Source organism: Panicum virgatum, chromosome 6N (assembly GCF_016808335.1).
Source record: "Panicum virgatum strain AP13 chromosome 6N, P.virgatum_v5, whole genome shotgun sequence".
In the NCBI taxonomy this organism is placed as follows: Eukaryota; Viridiplantae; Streptophyta; class Magnoliopsida; order Poales; family Poaceae; genus Panicum; species Panicum virgatum.
Window position 1 is genome coordinate 37171767 of NC_053150.1, and position 23083 is coordinate 37194849.

At 49.8% G+C, this 23083-nt stretch overlaps 2 protein-coding genes across 2 annotated transcripts; one reads left to right on the top strand and one right to left on the bottom strand.

Annotated features, from left to right (window-relative positions):
* The first annotated feature begins 366 nt into the window (after positions 1 to 366).
* On the top strand, positions 367 to 4829 carry LOC120678635 (nucleobase-ascorbate transporter 6-like). The gene is made up of 14 exons (XM_039959885.1): positions 367 to 964; positions 1402 to 1499; positions 1632 to 1808; positions 1912 to 2012; positions 2152 to 2227; positions 2336 to 2395; positions 2484 to 2668; positions 2766 to 2862; positions 2948 to 3034; positions 3114 to 3172; positions 3259 to 3350; positions 3615 to 3692; positions 3802 to 3962; positions 4175 to 4829. The coding sequence occupies exons 1-14, from the start codon at positions 853 to 855 to the stop codon at positions 4391 to 4393; spliced, it is 1602 nt and encodes a 533-aa protein (XP_039815819.1). The 5' UTR covers positions 367 to 852; the 3' UTR covers positions 4394 to 4829.
* A 9856-nt stretch (positions 4830 to 14685) lies between these two features.
* On the bottom strand, positions 14686 to 15863 carry LOC120678124 (translation initiation factor IF-2-like). The gene is made up of 2 exons (XM_039959281.1): positions 15289 to 15863; positions 14686 to 14860 (listed from the first exon to the last, which is right to left on the bottom strand). The coding sequence occupies exons 1-2, from the start codon at positions 15861 to 15863 to the stop codon at positions 14686 to 14688; spliced, it is 750 nt and encodes a 249-aa protein (XP_039815215.1).
* Between the last annotated feature and the right edge of the window lie 7220 nt (positions 15864 to 23083).

Consider the following 23083-nt stretch of genomic DNA (forward strand, 5'->3'; position numbering starts at 1 on the left):
CAATCCCAGGACGTGCGGGGCGCAGTTCAGGATCAGGCAACGGTTCTTTTTCGACGCCCAGTTTTTCCTGCCCATGGCGCGTCACATGCGCGCGTCCACACCTTGCACGAGCAGCCCAGCCATGGCGCAAGTCCAGACACCACCACAGCGCAGAAAGCAGAGCGGCAGCCAGCCAAAGTGGAAAAGCTTTGCACAGGGCACAGCAGGCAAATGCCCCTGCGGAGAGAGACCTTTTCTATTGCTCTTGTTTTTTCTGACCTGCTGACCTGCACAGTCTCTTCACACTGACTGCAATCTCCCCTCTCCCTCCTCTCTCTCTCTCTCTCTGCCACAGTGCCGTCGCCTCTCCGGTACAAAAGATTTCGCCCTCGGGAAGAGCTGTGCGCATTTTCCTTCGCGGAGAAAAACCCAACTCCAATCCCATGGCTGGTGGAAAGCGGCGGCAGCGAGGAAAGCGCGCGAAAGCCATGGCGACAGGGTGGCCGCTGCTACTTTGCGCGTAGGACACTGCAGATTCCTTGGAGGAGCTACAGCCTACAGCTACTACTACTCGCCTGCTACCAGCAAGCAAAGAAACCAGGCAGGCAGCATCACCCCCGGCATTCCCCTGCCCGCGCCTTTTCTTTAGCGCCTGCTGGATGCTGCTGCTTTCTTCTTTGGAGGCTTGGGTCTTGGCCTCCTCCCCACGCAAGGAACCGCCCGTCTTCTTCCTCTCCGGCGTGTCCTGGACGGCTTGTTTCTTGGCCGCCTTCGTCTTGCTCTGCTCTTGAGTGAAGTAGTAGCAGCGGAGCGGAGTGAGCCAGTGAAAGGTGAAGGGTTGGCTTTCCTGGGGACGAGACAGGGGGGAGGAGGATGGCCGGAGGAGGGGCGGCGCCGCCGCCGAAGCAGGAGGAGCTGCAGCCGCACCCGGTGAAGGACCAGCTGCCCAGCGTGTCCTACTGCATCACCAGCCCGCCGCCGTGGCGTACGTCCCTCTCACCCACCCACCTACTTCGGCATTTATGTTCTTGTCATGTGGATCTTCCCCTTTGATGTCGATGTTATCCTGCTTGGAGTTGGGCACTGGGTCTGGGTCTGGGCTGGTCCTGAACTCCTGATTTCTGCTACTTGATTTGGTGCCTGCCACCTAGTAATAATCTATCCATCGGTGAATCTTGAGGCCCCGTTCGGTTGGCAAAAAGTTTGCTACAGTAACCATCACATCGAATTTTCGGACACATACATGAAGCATTAAATGTATATGAAAAAATAACTAATTACATAGTCTAACTGATTAGCAAGAGATGAACTTTTTAAACCTAATTAGTTCATGATTGGATATTATTTGTCAAATAATATCGAAATGTGCTACAGTAACTTTTCACCCCGAAATCGCGAACTGAACGGGACCTGAATATGCAGCTGAGGCCGTCATACTTGGATTCCAACACTACATTGTGATGCTGGGCACATCTGTCATAATACCAAGTGCTCTCGTTCCCCAGATGGGAGGAGGAAATGTGAGTATCTTTGAATCGTCTGAAAACACCACCCCACCATGTTCAGAATCTGAGAGCTAAGTTTGTGATGATGGTGCCCATATGCATGTCAAAAAATACTGAACTTCTGTTGCGGCATTGCCTTTCTGTCAGGAGGAGAAGGCTCGGGTGATCCAGACGCTGCTGTTCGTCGCCGGCATCAACACCTTGTGCCAGTCATTCTTTGGGACTCGTCTCCCCGCAGTGATGGGTGGATCCTACACCGTCGTCGCGCCGACCATTTCCATCATCATGGCCAGCCGCTACAGCAATGAAACAGACCCTCGTGAGGTAGCTCCTAGCTCCATTGTTGCTTGGTGTACAAGATTGCCATTGTCATATCCTCTGTTTATTTTTCTTGTAAAGTTCACAAGTCTTTGTCGCTGCTGTTTAGAAATTCTTGCGGACTATGCGAGGAATCCAAGGCGCTCTGATCATTGCGTCGACAATCCAGATCATACTTGGTTTTAGTGGCCTCTGGCGCAATGTTGTTAGGTAGGGATCAATGGTTCCTATTCGTAAATTCTGCTAGTGCATTCTATGATTGTATAATATCAGGTTGGAGGCTTGGCTGCTGTTGTTCAAATTGAATTATTTCAGTTTGTGGCTTGATTAGTCTGCAATCATTTCACAGGTTGCTAAGCCCATTGTCTGCTGTTCCTCTGATCTCGCTTGCTGGATTTGGGCTCTATGAGCTTGGTTTTCCAGGGGTAAGCATTAGTGTAGAGCTAATCTGATGTTGTTGTCGCTTGTTTTTTTTCATGTTCCCAGCTCCTTATATCACCGGAACACTGACTCTAGGATTCATTTGGTTTCAGGTTGCAAAGTGTGTGGAAATTGGGCTCCCAGAAATCATTCTAATGCTCATATTTTCTCAGGTTTGTGTCATTCATTCTGCCTTTCTATGCACAAAAAGCCACTATATCAGAAGCCATTTACTAATGCATTTGCTCTACGCATGTGCAGTATTTACCTCATGCTATTCATGTGGCAAAGCCTGTGTTTGACCGGTTTTCTGTAATCTTCACCATTGCTATTGTATGGCTGTATGCATACATTCTTACTGCTAGTGGTGCGTACAAGAATGCTCGAACAAAGACACAAATACATTGTCGTGTGGACCGCTCTGGACTTATAAGTGGAGCACCTTGGTAAGCATTTAAGCAATCTATCACAATTGCGCCACCTTTTCCGGAGACCCTTGTTTTGGTAAGAGTTCATTTCAGATGTGCTGAAAAAACATTGTAGGATTAATGTTCCATACCCTTTCCAATGGGGAGCTCCAACATTTGATGCTGGAGAATGTTTTGCGATGATGATGGCCTCATTTGTCGCTCTTGTAGAGGTTAGTCTGTGCAGCTTTACCCAAAGTGATAAAAAATAAGTGGGTGATGATTAACCTTCTAATAGGCATTGTGCTTCTCTTTCAGTCAACTGGGACCTTCATTGCCGTGTCAAGATATGCAAGCGCGACTATGATACCTCCCTCTGTTCTTGGTCGTGGCATTGGTTGGCAGGTACCTGAGTTGATTATCGTAAGCTTCATTTTCTTCTTGCTAGTTTTCTGTGGTCAAAATTGTATTTCATCATCTGTAGGGCATTGGTACTTTACTTGGTGCATTTTTTGGGACAGCTAATGGAACTGCAGTGTCAGTGTAAGTGTTATCCTACTATCTGGTGCTACGGGCATTGATAGCTTGGGGTACAGCTTTTCTCTAATAGTCCATTTTGATGTTTGCAGTGAAAATGCTGGTTTACTTGCCTTGACACATGTTGGCAGCCGGAGAGTAGTCCAAATATCTGCAGGATTCATGATTTTCTTCTCTATCCTTGGTAATGCACAATGTTGTTTCTAATGTTATGCATCTAGGTTCTCCATTGAGTGTACTTTTAGATTTGGAAGTAAGCAGACAAATAAAGGACGCTCGGCAGACTGTTACTGAATTTGATAGCAACACTGTTACTGCATTTGAGGATTGTGACTGTAACTTTTGTAATTTGACTTTTGACATATAAATTCCTTAGTATTTTGCATGGTTCAGGTGTTGTTGATTATCCGCTTTTGATAGGCTAATCGTGCTGCTTTTGTTTAACTAGGAAAATTCGGAGCAATATTTGCGTCCATCCCACTGCCGATATTTGCTGCCCTATACTGCATATTCTTCGCATATATTGGTACATCCTGATCTCTGTATCCTTCAGCAGGACTTTTATCTTCTTATTATCTCCAGGACATGTTCTTAAACACCAAGCTTTTCAATTTATCTATTCATATGCTTTGCAGGCGCTTGTGGTCTCAGCTTCCTTCAGTTCTGTAACCTGAACAGCTTCAGGACCAAGTTCATCATGGGGTTCTCCTTCTTCATGGGCTTGTCGGTCCCCCAGTACTTCAACGAGTACACATCCGTGGCTGGCTATGGCCCAGTGCATACCGGCGCTCGATGGGTATGTGAAACAAACGCTGCTGTCTCCGTGCCATTCTAGAATTGCCATTTTGGTTTCATCAAAAAAAGAATTGCCATTGTGGTTTCATAAAAAAAAAGAATTTCCATTGTGGTTTCATCAAAAGAAGAATTGCCATTGTTCAGCTGGACCTCCATTGCACATGTGTGACTGATGCAGTTTTGCTCACCATGGTTGCTTTCTCGTCTCGGCAGTTCAACGACATGATCAACGTGCCCTTCTCGTCGAAGGCGTTCGTGGCGGTGCTGGTGGCCTTCTTCCTGGACAACACGATCCAGCGGCGTGACACCTCGGTACGGAGGGACAGGGGCTACCACTGGTGGGACAAGTTCCGGAGCTTCAAGACGGACAGCCGTAGCGAGGAGTTCTACTCCCTGCCCTTCAACCTCAACAAGTTCTTCCCGTCCGTGTGATCCTGATGCTGCTGCTTGCGTGGCGGATAGGTTCATCGTTGTTCCTCACCGTAGCTCGGACCGGACCGGAGAAGAAACCATCAGTAAGTCCGGCGCAGATGATGCTGGGCTGGAACTGGACTGATGGCAGTGTACATTCAGGGATGAACTGCTGGATGTTCCATGGGAGCTTTTGGGTTTTGGCATGTCCCAATGTTAGTTTGGTTCAAATGATAGATATCCTGATAGTTGAGCCGTTAGGCCCTTTTGCGTTTACCCAGGAATATCAGTTGCCATGTGTTTTGTAGTAAGTGTAGTAATCAGTATAGCCTTGCTAGTAGTAACTGTACCCTCCTTGCATTGGTCAGCGAGAGCACGACATTTTGGAATTTGGATGAGATTCTGTGCAACTTCTGAACCTTTTGCTAACAATTGAACTCAAAGGTAAATTTGCTTAGTAGCCTTCAAAGAATTTGTTTGAACTTTTTCGTTATACTAGTAATAATGCACGTGCGACACGCACGTGCTATACTTTGACACTGTAAAAAAACTTATGCAGTACTTATCAAAGTGCTAATAAAATGTATTGAACAAGAAAGAGGAAACACTTAAAAATATGCATTGATTTGCATCTAGTCTTCTGTAGCTAAACGAAAATTTGTGAATGGATTGATGCTTACCGTCTTTTGAGTTTGCATACTTGTACTGCAAATTCGGCCTCTACCTGTGCTTCAGGCATGGCTTGATATGAACCGAGAGAATTCATCTCTTGGACTGAGTCTTCCAAACGGTTTGCAGGTACGTGGAGATGACTGCATGGACTGGCATGGCTACCATGAAGGTTGCTGTGGCCATCGATGCCCCTGCTGTACCCCAGCTTTGCATCCATCATTAACATGACACAACCAGGAGCAAATCTGATCCCCTCCCTCTCTCTCTTTCTTTATCCTCCTCTCTAACCACGATTGATGAGTGCATTAGAAAATGGGAAATCGCAGATGTTGTAAACTGTTCTTGCTGTGCATTCATGGTGAGGAGGCCTTCTTTTGGACCGCCGGCCGCCGGCGCTGCTACAAGATGCCGAAGCTCTTGTGGTGGGAGAATCGCCAGATAGCACCTGGCCCTCCTCGTAGGCTTCCTGATCCTTTCTTCCACCTCCTTGTCCATCCGCCACTTCTTGCCTCGGTACGGACGCTAGACAGAGACCAAGGGCGAGATGATCCTGCGCTAGGCACCGTGAGACGGCATCAACCGCCAGAAACGCAAGCCGTGGGCGCTGGGTGGAACAGCTCCCCGTGCAGCTGCGGTCGGGATCCGCCCCCCGCCGCTTCCTCATAGCGGCTCGCGGCCACCAGGCTCTGCCCCGCGCCGCTCCCTTGCGGGCAGGGGGTCGAGCTCCGCCCCGCGTTGCTCGCTCACGTCGGGCCGGCGGTTGAGCTCCACCCCGAGCGCCTCGCTCGTGGCGGCGGTCGCTCGGTCGAGCGTCACACAAGAATCCTCCGCGACATCAACGAAGCTAGTCGTCCCTCGTCCGTTTCGTAGGCTGCCCGCGATGAACTCGCATTCTTCCCCCAATCTGGAGGGCGGTGGCACTGCGGCGGCGCCAGCACGAAGAATTGGCCCCGGGTGGGCGGGTGGCCAGCACGGGATGGCCCCCGCCTCGCGCCGGCGCCCACACACCCGCACCAGCGCGCCGCCGCTGCCGCCTCCTTGTAGATCCTCGGCGCCCGCGCGTTCCGCTTCTTCACCGCGCCGCCGTCACGGATCTCCTCATCGGCCATGGGATGGAACGCGGGCTAGCCGCAGGACGCGCACCGTGGGCCCCCGTGAAGGCCGCGACCTCCTCCCATGCCGCGAGGCCGGCGGCGCCGTTGGCCAGGGCGGGCGTGACGCCGTGATGTCGGGTTAGTGGGTACGCGGGGTGAGTAAGAAACCATCGGGTGAGAACATTTTTAAGTTTTTGTCAGAAACACGCTTCAACTCGCAATTTGGATCTCCATCCCCTCCCACCTCCCTCGGCCCCGACACACGGGTCCAAATTTGGGTGAAAAACGTTTTCAATTGTTTTCGATTTTTATAGTATAGATTTATAGAAATAACTTGTGATTTTACAATGGTATTGTAAAAGAAAATTCTAGCGGTTTGTTATCCGGACACATTTTAACTTTAAATCTCTTGGGCTGGCCCACGTCGTCGTGTCTCCGCGGTTTAGTCGTGGGAACAGAACCGACGGGCCCAACGAGCCCCGCAGCGCGCTCGCGGGCCCAGTTCCCGCACGGCCCGGAATTCACAGGCCGCAGCGCGATCGGTGGCCGGCCCAGCAAGTCCCTACCTGATCCACGGCGCAAACGTGCACAACATTGAGCACGCTGAATTGACAGCAGTATTTGCTAAAAAAAAATGACAGCAGTAACGGACTAGCGTATTTTGTTTTTGACGGCAGCATGCAACGGTATTTTGGTTGACTAATCATTCTTTTTTTGTGAAATTTATCATTTTTGAACTAGTTAAGTATGCAAGGTTTGTGTTCTTCCTTCCACTGGGCCGACTTAAAACTCGGCCAAACGACCTAATCCGGACATGACACCCAGAAAAGTCAAACGAAAAAAAAACAAACGAAGTGACCTAAAACTACCCTGTGTCTGTGTGTCATCCTACACTGGTTTCTTTCTTTTTATTTAGGGGAGGAAGATGTAGGCTTCTTGTTCGGCTGCTCGGTCGGTCGTTGGGAAACAAACATTTGGGGGCGGCATGTTGCTCGGACGGACACGATCACACGAGTTTGTTTGTTACGGCGGACAGATCAGCTTCGACACGTACGAATTCCAACCATCATGCGACCATTAAACAAGCAGTGTGGCCGTCAGCTCCCTCAAGAACAAACAATGTGTTGGGGGCATTACCTTCGGCCTTCGGCCTTCGACCGAAGACCCGCGCGTAATTTGAATGCAACGACAAGATCTCGTCCCGGCTCGGCAAGCCGAGCAGCAAGGGCTTCAAGCTTCGGGCGAAGACCGAGGCGCCTACGGCGAAAACCGATTTGCCACAGGCGAAGACGAAGAGAGGCAAAGAGTGACGAAGACCGAGACGCCTACGGCGAAGACCGGTTCGCCACAGGCGAAGACGAAGAGAAGCGAAGAGTGACGAAGACCGAGGCGCCTACGGCGAAGACCGGTTCGCCACAGGCGAAGACGAAGAGAAGCGAAGAGAGGCGAAGACCAGGGCACCTAGGGCGAAGACCAGGGTGCCGACTGCGAACTCGAAGACCACAAGGGAAGGCGTCGGAGAGTAAGCGCTTCGAAAGCCGCGAAGGAAATCTTATAATAGGCCCAATGAGCTGTAATGGGCCCAATAGGCAGAAGAGGCTCGGATGTAATTTACCAAATGATATAAAAATACGGTTGTACCCCGGGAATATTCCGGGAATATAGTTGTTAGGGGGCATTATGGTGTAATAACGGAGGGTGGTAGGTGAACCGTCACCTATAAATACCCGACCCCTGTAAATTGATGGGACACATTGAATACAGAGTGAGAATCCAACTTATTGTGCGAAGCCTCGTTTCTGGCTTGGAGTTGTTCACTTCGACTGGTGCGCCCTTTCTTCACTGTTGTAGTATTCGTCCGTTCCGGAAGCACTCTCCACCCACAGTTTGGCCCTTCGCCCTCGTGATGATTTGAGGCTCCGTAGATTCTTCCTGAAGAGCTTGTATCTTGGCTCTTCGCGCCTCTTCGATGCGAGCATCAACCCTTCGCATTGCAGCGATGTCTTCGGCAGAGATGCCAAGGTCCAGCAGATCGACTTCGTGTTGACCTTCTGCGATGTCTTCGACGGTGATGTCTTCTTTGCCGGTTGCGGGCTCTTGTCTGGGGGCGGCTTCGTCTTGCGGAGTTGTCGTCGTTGTTGTCGTGTCAGTCGAAGTGGTAGTAGCGTCTCCCTTCTTCTTCGCCGCCATGTGGTGTGGTGTGGCGTGGTGTGTCGAACCGACGGCTGGGCGCCAAACTGTGGGTGGACAATGCTTCCGGAACAGCCGAAGAGAAAAGGGGGGCCGAAGGGAAAAAACATCATTTTGCTATTTCCATGGGAAGGACCAAGGTCATTGGACCAATGAATGCCCAATCGCAATTGAAACGAAGGCAGAGCTCGAACGCAAAAATGCACAATCAGCAAAACCAGTAAATTACACTTCGCAATCACCGCATCCAGTTCCTCTTCCACAAACCACCTGGACCCCAACACCAAATTGGCCAGTATCATACCCAGTTTACAACTACAACCCATCATACACATCTCCAATGTCATTGTCTTCGCAACAATCCATGCCACCACCTTCGCACCAGTCGATGCCGATGCTACCTGCTCTGCAGTACGCCAACACATGGTCAAGGAGCTCCACGCCTTTACCCCCACCACCGAAGCTCGAGACAGGACAGATACCGGAAAGAGCAGGCGACGGACCCTCCGGCAGCATGGTTAACATCATCAATGCCATCTCCGGAGGATCCAATGAACTGGTTCATGAGACGAAGAGGCAACGCAAATAATACTTCAGAATTGTCTCTCATGTGAGCGAAGGCAAATGTTTCCGAACTCCGTGGTCGCATGTCCCAATAACCTTCACACAGGCGGATCTTCGGCTACAACACTACCCTCACAATGATCCCCTTGTCATCAGAGCCAACATTGGCAAGAATTCAGTACACTTCGCTGGGAATGACGTCGGAAGGATATTGGTCGACAATGGCAGCTCCACAGACATTCTGGTATGGCAGTCCTTCGTCAAGATGGGGTTCACAGAGCAAGCTCTGAAAAAATCGCAATACCCTCTCATTGGCTTCGGAGGCAAGAGAATCGAGGCCCTCGGCAAGATAGAGCTCAACGTCACATTCGGCGAAGGGGTCACGCAAAGAACCGAAGCAATAACCTTTGATGTAGTGGACATCAACTATCCATACAATGCCATCTTCGGCCGCAATACCCTGGTGAAGTTTGCAGCTGTAATCCATCAGCCATATCTATGCATGAAGATACCTTCGGCAGAGGGAGTCGTGACCGTCTACGGCAATCAAGAAGAAGCGCGCAGGTGCGAAGATAACGTGTATAGCACCAACAAAACCGTGCATATCATTGAGGCTACCGAAGAGGACACAAGAACATTTGTTGCCGAAGACATGCGAAGAGACCATAAAAACGAAGGGGTCTCACCAGCAGAACATACAAAGAAGGTACCATTATGCGAAGATGTGCCTGATCGTCTGGTGATCATCGGCAAGGAGCTCGAGGAGCACGAAGAGGTAAGACTCATACAGTTTCAGAGGAACAATCAAGACGTCTTCGCATGGTCTTCGTCCGACTTGCGAGAAGTCAGTCGAGAAGTCATTGAGCATACGCTTACAGTCAACCCGAAGGCAAAACCGATAAAGCAGGGGCAGAGGTCAATGTCCGAAGAGAGGAAGAAAGCAACACAGGGTGAGGTGCAGAAATTGCTAGACGCAGGTGTCATTCGCGAGGTGCAATACCCAGAGTGGTTGGCAAATGTGGTCATGGTACCAAAGAAGAATGGGAAATGGAGAATGTGCATCGACTTCACCAACCTCAATAAGGCTTGTCCGAAGGATGAATTCCCTTTGCCTCGCATCGACACATTGGTCGATGCGGCGGCCGGCTCAGAAATACTGAGCATGCTGGATTGTTTCTCCGGCTATCACCAGATTTTCATGAATAAGGGGGACGAAGAGAAAACTAGTTTCACCACTCCTTTCGGGTCATACTGTTACATCAGGATGCCAGAAGGCCTCCGCAACGCAGGATGTACATTTAACAGAATGATCAAGAAGGTGCTCGGGGATCAGCTAGATAGAAACATCTCCGCATATGTGGATGACGTGGTCATTCGAAGCAAGAAAAAAGAAGATCACGTACAAGATCTTCGTGAAACATTTACAAACCTTCGCCGGCATGGGCTAAAGCTAAACCCTGAAAAATGTGTCTTCGGTGTTCGAAGAGGCAAGATGTTGGGTTGTATGATCACAGAAAGGGGTATAGAGGCGAACCCTGAGAAGATCGAGGCAATCAGGCAGATGAAGCCACCAACCACAAAGAAAGGAGTTCAAAAATTGACAGCTCGATTGGCTTCGCTGAACAGATTCATCTCCAGGTCGGCAGAAAAGTCTCTCCCGTTCTTCAAAGCACTGAAAGGAGCTGGCAACATGCAATGGGGCGAAGAGAAAGTGAAGGCGTTTGAAGCCTTGAAAACATTTATAGAAAACCTGGCAGTCATGTCCAGCCCTTCTGAGAAGGCAGAGCTCTTGCTGTACATCGCCACTTCGGGTGCTGCGGTCAGTGCAGCTCTCGTCGAAGAGAGATTAGTCGAAGGTGAACTTAAGCAAGTCCCCATCTATTTCGTCTTCGAAGCCCTGAGTGGCTCGAAACTACTATACTCCGAAATGGAAAAAATGTCTTACACAGTAGTCATGGCTTCGTGCAAGCTTCGCTACTATTTCCAGAGTCACAAGATAAAAGTTCCAACTTCATTCCCTCTTCGGGATATGTTTGAAAACAAGGAGGCCTCCGGCAGAATAGGCAAATGGGCTACAAAACTAGCGGAGCATACAATTGACTTCGTCCCTAGAACAGCAATCAAGTCCCAGGTCTTGGCAGAGTTCATTGCAGACTGGACTCCAGCGGTGCCTTCGCAAGAAACACCGAAGTTAGAATCAATATGGCAGCTTGAATATGACGGGGCATACCAGAGAGATGGGGTAGGGGCTTCGGCAATCCTCACTGCCCCATCGGGCACACAATGTTGCAGAATACGAAGGCCTGCTCCTAGGTCTTCGCAAGGCAAGAGCACTGGGAGCGTGAAGGCTGTCCATCAGATCCGACTCGGAGCTAATCACCGGACACATCAATAAAACCAATAGAGCACTGAAGCCGGAGCTGTCAAAGTATCTGGCAGCCGTCCGAAGCATGGAGAGGTTTTTCCTCGGATTCAGCATACGGAGCTTCCCAAGATCGCAAAACAAGCAAGCCGATATACTGGCGAAGACCGCAGCTCAATATGATCCGCTGCCACCAGATGTGTTCTTTGAAACATTGAAGTAGAGCTCTGTCAACTGCGCCGAAGAGCCTGTAAAATTCATCAACGCCATAACCAGCGAAGACTAGAGGGCAACCATAATGGCCTATCTGCGAGGGCATTTCGTCCCTGAAGATGACACGGAAGAAAAGAGAATGGCTCTTCGTGCTCGCAACTACAAAATCATCAACGAAAACCTATATCGAGGGGATGTCTGCGCGCCCCTCCTGAAGTGCATCTCTTGTGAAGAAGGCCGACAGTTGCTCGAAGAGATTCACGCAGGCATGTGCTCTTCGCACATTGCAACAAGGGCATTGGTAGGCAAAGCCTTTCGCGAAGGCTTCTATTGGCCTTCGGCGGTTGCAGACGCGCACGAAGTGGTCCGAAAATGCTCAAATTGCCAAAGGCATGCACCATATAGCAAATTTCCACCAGACGAAGTGCAGTTATTGCCTCCGGTGTGGCCCCTCGCTTGATGGGGCATCCACATTGTAGGGTCTTTGCCCATGGCGCTAGGAAACTACAAGTATGCTGCAGTCGCAGTAGAATATTTCTCGAAGTGGGTCGAAGCCAAGGCTCTCAGAGATAACACAGCCGGAGCCTTGCAGAAGTTCTTCTGGCAAAACATTGTGTGCCGCTTCGGCGTACCAAAAGAAGTCACCGTAGACAACGACAAGCAATTTGATTGCACCACATTTAGAGACTTCACCACGCAGCTTGGGACGAAGCTATGTTTCGCTTCGGTCTATCACCCGCAATCGAACGGCGTGGTGGAAAGGGCCAACGCCATCATCTTCGCAGGCATAAAGAAGAATATCACCGAGTGGTCAAAGGGGAAGTGGATAGATGAGTTATCAAGGGTAATTTGGTCACACAATACGACAGAGTCAAGGACAACGAAGTTTACTCCGTTCAAGCTCTTGTACGGCGAAGAAGCTGTCACGCCCGAAGAAATCAAGCTCAAATCTTGGAGGACGTCCGAAGGGACAGACAATATAGAGGAAGACATAAAGCCTTCAATCGACACAATCGAGGCAGCAAAGATGCAAGAAGCAATCAACCTCGGCAAATACCAAGAAGAAACTCGAAGATGGAAGAACAAGAAGGTGAAACCCAGGTTGATTCAAGAAGGGGATCTTGTGCTTCGCAGAATCCCGAAGGCCAAACAGAAAGGGAAGATGCATAGCAAGTGGGATGGACCATTCATTGTCGCCTCCATGGTGAGACCAGAAGCCTACAGACTTCGCACACTAGAAGGTGTCGAAGACCCAAACTCATGGAACAAAGATATGCTGCAAAAGTACTATGTGTAGGAACAATGTAAGAGCCTGCGGAGAAAAATAAACGAAGGGGCTCAACAGTTTAGTATTTATTTCCGCAATTTTTTATTTTATTTTTTTGTTTGCGAGAAATTCGCACAATGTATCGAAGGGGCCGTACTCTTTTCCTCACGGGGGAAGCCTTCGCACGTTCACTCTGGACGTCGGAGGTGTGAGGTTTTTAACGAGGCGGAACCCTGTGTAACCCCTTGTGAAATATAAGCAAGGTCCCCCGAAAAGAAAAAACTCTCAGGAACAGGAATATGGTGAAGGCACCAAAGCGTCTATCCCTCTTCGCCAAGCGAAGAGGGGAGTCATCGGCGCATAAAATAAGCGATGAAGCTTGAAAGAAGTAAGCACGGGACGCAATCTCTGACAGGGGCTTCGCTCCCCTTAGCTTTACTTCCAACTAAATAACAAAGTCCTTATGAGCGAAAAGCCTAAGGCAGAAAACTCCTTGCGAGCGAAGAGCCCAAGGCAGAAATACGAAGACATAAAAGTCCTTATGAGTGAAAAGCCTAAGGCAGAAAAGTCCTTGCGAGCGAAGAGACCAAGGCAGAAATACGAAGACATAAAAGTCCTTATGAGTGAAAAGCCTAAGGTAGAAAAGTCCTTGCGAGCGAAGAGCCCAAGGCAGAAATTCGAAGACATAAAAGTCCTTATGAGCGAAAAGCCTAAGGCAGAAAAGTCCTTGTGAGCAAAGTGCCCAAGGCAGAAATTCAAAGACATAAAAGTCCTTATGAGCGAAAAGCCTAGGGCAGAAAAGTCCTTGCGAGCGAAGAGCCCAAGGCAGAAATTCGAAGACACAAAAGTCCTTATGAGCGAAAAGCCTAAGGCAGAAAAGTCCTTGCGAGCGAAGAGCCCAAGGCAGAAGTTCGAAGACAAAAAATCTTCATGAGCAAAGATCCCAGGGCAGGAAAGTCGATGAGCAAAGAACCAAAGTCAAAATCTCGTGTGAAAATTCATCGCCCCCCGCAAGTCGAGCAAGGGGGGCGTGGCGCTTCGCAAAACGTACATACGCTCGACTGCGGCGTCGATGACTTTCATCCTCTCGCCCGTGCAAAAGGGGGGGTGGCGCTTCGCAAAATACAAATTTGCACAGTCGAAGGATAAAACTAGGAAGCATAAATATATTCATTTGTATATAAAAAGAACAGTTCGCGTTACAAGAAAAATTACACTTCGCAATAATAGCGAAGAAAACGCACGTGTACACTTCGCACAAAAGCGAAGAAAGGTACAAATTTCTTTCCTTCGCGCTAAGTCGAAGACTCCACGAAAACTAAATCATGAAGTTACATCTGAAATTTCTTCGTCGAAGATAAGGCAGTCCAAGTCAGATATGACTTCGCGGACCGCAACATCTATTATTTCTTCGGCTGTCCGGCGAAGAAATGCTTCAAACTCAACCCTTGCAAGCGAGGGCACCCCATCATTAAGAAGAGCCTTCGTCAAAAATCCCTTGGCGATGATACATGAATTCATGCGGAGCAACCATGTCTTCAATAGGCTCCGGCTTTGGCTCTAGAAGGCCCATGGGCGCTTTATAAGGCCTATCGGTGTCCAAAAGACGTTTTATTTCACGGCGAAGCCGGCGCTCAGACAGAACTTTTGCGTGTTCTTCGGAATTGCGCTGGAATTCCATGAAGAAACATTTTGTATCGGCGTTCCGATAGTCATATATGCGTTCTCGGTCAGACCAAAACTCATCAAATGAAAGCCAAGGGCGACGGGCACGGAACTTCTCCCAAGTTAAACTAGAAACATAAAAATTCCTACGGTTCAAGCGCCAAGGAATAATACCTTCGATGATCCGAGCAGGGGCCAACACAGGGTCCTGCGCAGACATCGAAGGCGTTAGATACAGTGATACTTCTATTTTCAATACTTCACTACTACAAAAATCAGTAGGCCTTTAGTCATCACACCTCGGCGATCTTCGGAGCATCATCCGCTTGCCCCCCGCTATCTTTGCCCTCGCCATGGCCAGGGGCTCCGTCTTCGCCGCCACCGGGAGCGCCGCTGCGCAAGTTGCCGGCTTCAGCCTCGCAAAGGAAGCCTCGAGCGAAGATTTCTGCCTTCTCTTGAATCTAAGAGAAATCAAGCATGTCGATAAGCGAAGACGGTAACAAAAAGTGAAGCTTGAGAAACGCGAAATGGTACCTAATCTTTCATGCGCTCCAACTCAACATCGACAAGTAGCCGCCCCTTTTCATGGGAGTACTTCGCGAAGTTCTTGGCGATATTCTTCGGCAAGGCAGAAAGGCCTTCGGGGCGCAAGGAGTCCAGCGAAGGCCATTCAAAACACGAGTCCCGAAGAAGTCGCAGTTGAGCCTTCACGATGCCCATTGAAGAGGCACTGCTCTCCGCTGGAAGCAAACGACAGACGGCAGCACTAAGAGTACGTGCCGCAACCGTAGCGGATAGCTCGCATTTGAAGTCCGCGCCAAATCTGGCCATCACCAAGGAGGCACGAATCCAGCAGAAGAGCTCCGCCACTTCGACGTTCTCCTCTTACGATATCTCCGGAGGGTCAATAGCGAACTTCGCGAGCAGGCCGTGAATGTCAGTTTGCACCAAATCTGCGAAGGAGCTGATAGCGGTGCGCCATCGCTGAACATCTTTCCCACAGGCACGTTGAGCTTCGGCAACCCTCCGGGCTTCTTCGGCTTCAGCTTTAGCTTTTTCAGCATTTTCCTTGGCCTTCTCCGCACCAAGTGCGTCCCGGCGAGCAGCCTCGGCTGCCTCGGCATGGTTCTTCGCCTCAGCACGGGCAGCAACGAGTGCCTCCTCGAGAGCAGATTTTTCCTTTTCCAGGGCTACCACACGCTCCTCCATTCTCGCCAACTGCGAAGTTCGTTCGTTGTCAATCCTGAGTTGACGGGAGGCGCAGCGCGAAGCGACGAAGGCCTTTAAGGAGAGGTCTTCGACGTCTTGAAGAATTTGGCTCACTCCGGTGGACATCAGGCGCTTCTCCATAAGGGGAAAGCCGAAGGAGGATCCGGCTTCGGCGAGGAATCTCCTCTCCCGATCGCTGCTCGAAAACCGAAGACTGCCGACGATGTTGTCCCCGATCAGCTTCGCCTCCGACATCCCGAGAGCGGCAGCCACCTCAACAGGGTCGGAGGTGCTTACGTGGTAGCCGCTGCTCTCTGTCGAGGTGAATGTTGCGGGCCTTCGGCTGGAAGACCCGGCGGCAGGAACCCGAGGCAGTGGCATGTCCCTGAGGACCAGAACCGGACCCCTCCACGTCCTCGCCGCTTGACGACGACGACGAATCCGAAGACGTCGATGACAAATCCAGAGACGAAGGGGCTGCGGCTGAGTTTTTAGCATGGGGCTCCGTGGTCGCCAGGACAGATTGGATCTCCTGGACGAATTCGTCATCGCTGTCTGGCTCCATGGCGCTGTACTCTAAAGCCAGTGAGGGCTTCGGCGGTGGAGCGACGGCCGCGATAGGACGCGCCACAATGGGAGGCGAAGAAGCGGTGACGGGATTTCTATTTCCCCCGTTGTCCTCGGACTCCCCAGCGCTGCGAAGGGGCGAGGAAGTCAGGAACTCTAGAAGCTTCGAGCGTTTCGCTCCGCCAAGGCCAGAGCCCCTCTTTTTTCGTTTTTTCTTCTCAAGTGTGGCAGTGATGCCACCGGTGCCTCCAACTTTTCCCCCTACTTTCTGAACAGCAAGAAGAGTTTCGGCAGCACACTGAGGGGCTTCGATGCCGAAGAAGGAAAACACCCGATTGCCTCGCGCACCGGCAAGTTTGGACAGAAGCAAGTCATATTCATTGCCGGACACTGGTCCAAGCATCTCGTCAGCACGGGTCTCCACCTCCGCTACATCTATTTCTGAAAACAAAGACAAAAGTTCTTATTGTCCTCGAAAAAAAAACTTACATTCTTTTCGAAGTCCGAAGACTTCGCTAAAGTTAGGCATCGGAAGCCCATAAACTTCCCTCTCTGAGGGGGAAGCACCCGCATGCGACGAACTCTTCTGTTATGTCACGCATACTGAGCACTTTCGACACCGCACGAAGGATGGTCATGAAGGCTTCGTTTGCAGGGATGCGAGCCACGTCCACCTTCGGGGTGTCGCCCAAATTTCCAAGCTTCTGAACAACCAAAGGGTGGCGCTTCGTCTCCGGGTCGAGGGGAACCTTGTGGTAAAACCAGAACGGAGACCAGTCCCCCGTCCACTTATTCTTCGACGCCCCGACGGGGCTGGGAGCAGTATGTTGAAAGGCGAAGGTGTAGCACCCGTACTGGGGCTCCATCTTCGTTGAGATACCGTCAGAGCCACGAACGGAGATGCTCTTCGGCTGGTAGTGCACTCACATCACCCGAGCGAAGTTCTCCGAGGTCTGGGCGATGTGACAGGTCTTCGACAACCACATGAAAAGGTTGACGCGGGCGAAAGAGTTCGGGATCATGTGGTGTAGGAAGACGCCGTACCGGGCGAAGATGTCGACGATAGCTGGATCGAGGACGAAGCGAAGCCCAGTGGGAAAGAAGTCCTTGAAGACGACCACTTCGTCTTCTCTTGGCTTCACGTAGGTGTCCGTCTCCGGTGGAACACGTCCAAGGCCAGGAATCAGTACCCCTTGGTTCTCCATTTCTCCAAGCATCGCTAGAGTCATCTTCGTCGGACCGAAGAAGGTGGTAGGCGGGAACTTGCTCTTCTTCGGAGCCATCGCAGGACCAAGCGAGTTCGCCGTGGCGCAAACGATGGGAGAGGAGCTAAAACTGAGACGAAGAGGAACAAAAGCAGAGTGAAGCAAGAGAGTTCGGCGCCGGAAAGCAAAGAAAGCGTACCATCCCCCGCCCGAGCACCCCCACTTATATAGGGGGGGATGTGAAAAATCTATTTTACCCCTCCAGAATTTTCGCGGAGGGATCACGCGGGGAAGGGCAATGTCGGATTTTCGCACCGGAAGCCTCGTGCGACGCGTCGAACAAAAAAGTTAAATTAATTTTGATTAACTCTTTAATGCATTTACTAATACGCCTCGATGTCTGGTCCGTTGCTTAGCAGGTGAACTGAAAAGACTCAGGCCTCGACGGACCGCGAAGCGATCGGTCGAGGCCCGAAGGGTGGCGCTATGGGAGAAGAAGTCGAAGTCGTCGCCCCTCCAAGGATGGGCAACGACTCCGAGGGGCTACTGTTGGGGGTGCCACCTTCGGCCATCGACCGAAGGCCGCGCGCAATTTGAATGCAACGACAAGGTCTCCTCCCGGCTCGGCAAGCCGAGCAGTCAAAGGGCTTCAAGCTTCGGGCGAAGACCGAGGCGCCTACGGTGAAAACCGATTCGCCACAGGCAAAGACGAAGAGAGGCGAAGAGTGACGAAGACCGAGGCGCCTACGACGAAGACCGGTTTGCCACAGGCGAAGACGAAGAGAAGCGAAGAGTGACGAAGACCGAGGCGCCTACGGCGAAGATCGGTTCGCCACAGGCGAAGACGTAGAGAAGCGAAGAGAGGCGAAGACCAGGGCGACTAGGGCGAAGACCAGGGCGCCGACTGCGAACTCGAAGACCTGAAGAGAAGGCGTCGGAGAGTAAGTGCTTCGAAAGCCGCGAAGGGGGCCCAATGGGCAGAAAAGGCTCGGATGTAATTTACCAAATGATGTAAAAATATGGTTGTACCCCGGGAATATTCCGGGAATATAGTTGTTAGGGGGCATTACGGTGTAATAACGGAGGGTGGTAGGTGAACCGTCATCTATAAATACCCGACCCCTGTACATTGATGGGACACATTGAATACAGAGAGAGAATCCAACTTACTGTGCGAAGCCTCGTTTCTGGCTTGGAGTTGTTCACTTCGACTGGTGCGCTCTTTCTTCACTGTTGTAGTGTTCATCCGTTCCGGAAGCACTCTCCACCCACACATTGTTTTGGAGCAAAAACAGATCAGATTTGAATTTGATATAGGTTTAGGCACTTTCGGGGCAGCTCCAGGAACACGTGGATACGCAGGGACAGGGGAACAGTGGCAAGCGTGCCCTGGCAGGGGTCCCCTCCCCTCCCCTCCCCTCCCTTCCTCCCTTATTCCATTCTCCGTTCCGTTCCAAAAACCCCACCCGATCCCCACCAGCACAGTAAGCACGTTCCGTTTCCAGCGTGGCACATGCGCTCAAAGGACGAAGACGAAGACGCTCGCAAACACGCAGCAATGGTATCCCGCTCCACACCCACCCAGAGTCCTGCAGGTGCAGAGGAGGGTCGCCCTACAAAGTGCCAACTCTGTTGAAACCCCAAGTAAACTAATCGGATTCGTCAACCAGATAAGGTACGAATTGGCCGGCCCGAGATCCTTGCTTGGGCGCAACACTTCCAGCTCGTGCTCGCCGGATCCCGGCCGTCCCTCCGGCCCCAACCCGCTGCCATGCCGTCCTGTCCCCGGCCTGCCTCCCTCTCAGCTGGGCACGACACGAGGCCGTGGACGCCCGGCCGGGATCCGTGTCCTCGCATGGGAGCTGGGACAGAGGCCGACCGGACCGACCGAGCACGACGAAGATTCTCCCGGCTGCTGACTGCTGCGTAGCCGTCTTCAGAGCTCGGAGTAGTTCAGACTTCAGAGCTGAGAGCATTTTTAATCGGCCGGATGCGGATGGGCTCTATGCCAGTGTGAAACTGAAACATCCCTGCAGAGCATGGTCATGGACTGTCTGCGGCGGCCATCAGGTTCATCGCATTGCTGCCTGTTGTCTAATAGATCCTGGCTTTTTTTTACTCGACCTCTGTGCAGTGGTTGGGGGTTTCCATCTTCAGAAACAAATCCAAAACCACCAAAGTTGTTGGTTGTACCTCACTTTTTTTTCCATTTTTTTGCAGAAGTTTTTCATCAGCAAATCCAAAACTGTCAGAGCGCGTGGAGCTGTCACCTACAAAGTTTGTGAAAAGACTAATCTAGTAGGATCAGCTCAATGATCTAGCATGGCTATCCCGCGGACGATTGGAGCCCTGTCACTGTCAGGAAAATCGTGACAAGAAATCCAGTTTGCTTTCACTAAAGGAGGCCAACAAATCGCGATAAGCCCCAATCATTCCCAACCTCTTTTCTAACAAACAGAATTGTTCTCCTAGCTATCGCGTTAGTGTCTGTTTGATTGTCCTCGATCACCTTTCTGATCAGTCGGCGTCGCTTTAGGACTTAGGACTCTCGTTAGCGATCGACTCAGGGCCAACGCATGGCTCCCCGTTAAGCTCTACGATGTCTATCTGCTGCCCTACAAGGAGTGAGAATCTTGCTACTGGAAACCCTGTCGTCGACTGCAAATGTTCCTGAGATTCGCGTCAAGTACATGGGCACGAGGAGGAGACGTTGACAGGCCTATGGGATTTGTGGCTAGCACGCAAATTCTCCTCCGGTTCCATCTCTTGCATCCCTTTCCAAGTGTGCAAGTAGACATGCCCAAGCCATTGGGACACTGAGTGTGAATGAAAGAATGCAGGCGATAGCGGCAATGGCATACCAAGTTGTGTGTTGGACTGTTGGGGGCTAATTGTGAGAGTAAATGGCATCACACTACTAACCACAAGGCAGCTGCTAGTTTGAAAGTGATCGGGTGCTCTAGCCTAAGAGAGGGCGTAAATTAGACATTTTAAAACCTTAACCTATAGCTACAACTAGTTTGCACAAAACTTAAACTAAAACGAGCTATCTAAATGTGTAACTACAGTTCTTCTATTGTGAAACTTCTATCCCAAAAGAGTTTAGCAACATATAGCCAATCCTATCAAGATACTACTCTATGAAAGTAAAGGTACATAAAGATTGCAATAAGTAAATGCAAAAGCTTATAGGAGGGATGAGAGGAAGCAAACTCTTTGACACGAGGATTTATCCCGTGGTTCAGTTAGCCATAAAGACACAAACACCTATATCCACGTTGTCTAAGCACTCACAAAGAGTATCGCTTCACGACAATCAAGTCTCTTCCGTGAACACAATCACGGTCACTTTTTTCCCGCTTTCCACTAAGGAGCTTCACCAAAAAAGGTGGGGTCTCTACGTCCCCCGCACAAAGTTGTCGACGCCGCTCCACACCAAGTCGGAGGGTCGTTGACATTACCGACGAGCCAACAAGGCTCCAAGGGGTCGGCGCACCAAGATCTTTTTTTGGTTCAATCTAGAACCAGCTCAGAAGGCACAACACCTTGCTATCTCACTCACTAAAGAGCTATCCTAGCACTAACACTCTCAAAGATGTGCTAAGGACTAAAGGTATGATCCCTAAGCTCTTGGATGACTTGGAGATGTTCTTGGATGTGTGTGGGACTTCTAGTAACTCCAACAAGTTTCAAATGGACGAGGGAACCCTTGTATATAGCCTCCAAGTTGAACTAGCCGTTTGGAGCCGTTACCCTTTTTCTTGCGAGGGCACCGGTTAAACCGATGGGTACCGTCGGTTCAACCGGTCACACACAGCTTCAAACTAGCCGTTGCGCTTCTATCGGCTGACGTAGTAGTCACTGGTTAAACCGGTGCATTGCACCGACGCTACGTCGGTTCAACCGGTGCTGATCTTTTTCTTCTCAGTTTCCTGTAGCGCTGACGTCATTGCACCGACGCCTGGCTCCGATGCACCGTCCGTTTAACCGGTGCTGAAGACCTGGTTCCTGTGCACTTGACATGCTCTCTGGTCAATAGTATGGTGAATGCACCGACGCCTATTTCTTGACTGTTTCAACCGGTGCCACTATGATTTCCTAACTTAGTCTTCATGCGCCCTGTCCAATGCACCGATGCCTATGCGTCGGTTTATTCGGTGACCATCGGTTAGACCGGTGCATGGTCATCTGTTAAACCGGTGCTACTATTTCTGCATCCATTTGTCTAACTCGACGCGACGGTCATTTGGACACCTCAAAATATTATATCTCTACTTTTTCAATATGGTTTGGCGTCTCGATGGTGAATTGGACATATTTCTACGGCGAATTTTGGACACATTGGATTTCATCCATGGGATCTAAAAATTCTACAAATATGATTTCACAAATTTGTTAGTCCCATTGATTATCTTGTCACACAATCACTAAAATCACAAATAATGGCCTAATGAAGCCATGTTCCTTACATAGTTTGATTAGTGCTAATTGAATGTATAATTCGCTTTTGTTTTCCGCGCCACGTGTGGTGAGGCAATTGCTAGTGTGTGGTCAATTTTAGATTTGGAGAACATATTTATATTAGGTCATGAGTTCAAATCTTTAAAAGAAGCTTTTAGAACAAAAAAAGATGTTTCCATGCAAATTAAGGTCGATCTCCCATTCCTAGAGTTTTGAGGAAAGAACATATATTCATTTTCTGAACCTTCCTACATTTCCCTGCTGCGAGTGGGGGCATCTAGCATTCTAGCCCTATCACTCCATTCTCATATCTCTTGCATAAGCATTTAAAGCACACGTTCATGATTCGCTAATCACCACCACAGTTGATGGGGATTTTTTTCTGCCCTCACAAATTTAAAAAATTCGCGAGCAAATAAATGCTCCATGTGTCGAAGAATGGCTTATACTCCAACAGTTAAAAAGTGACTAAAATGACCAACAATGAATTCAGAAGCAGTACTATCTTCATATAATTCCGGATAATTAAACTAACCTTATGCATCTCGATGCAGTGCAGAACACTGTCAAAATAGTGACGGCCCTCCCACGTGAAAACGCGAGCATAATTAACACTCAACGATGCAGATCCTCTGCCCTGCACCACTTTCCACTCCACACTTAAATACTCCAGCAGCCTGCAGTAAACTAAACTAGATTAAAAACAGTGATCACGCGCGGAGGTTACCGGACAGCACGCCATCATCATAAACTAAAGCACAGCGGCCTCAATGTGGCAGGCAGGGGTCAGGGTGGGAATTTGCAGTGGCGGAACTGGAGCGAAAATTTAAAGGTGGTGAATAATTAAATGGAATATTTAATTCTAACAAAAATTTTCAGCCGAAACTCAACTTCGTCCCCAAACTTTCAAAATGTTCATTTCAGTCCTCAAACTTCTCTATCCAATTCAATTTAATCTTATCCTATGTGGCATGCTATGTTTTGGCACGCGTTGTCACATCTAGTCAGTTATAGTTCATAAAAATCAATATTTCTATAAATGTGATCACTATAAAAGTTTCACCTTGATGAAACTAAATAATTTACAATTTTTAAGGGAGTTCATCCGAATTTATTTATATACACGTATACATTTTTTTTGTAGGCACAAGTTAAAATTTTATTGTGTTATCTATAAGTATATGTGAACCAATATATATTATTGCTAAAAAATAGGTACCCTTTAGATGCTGACATGGCATC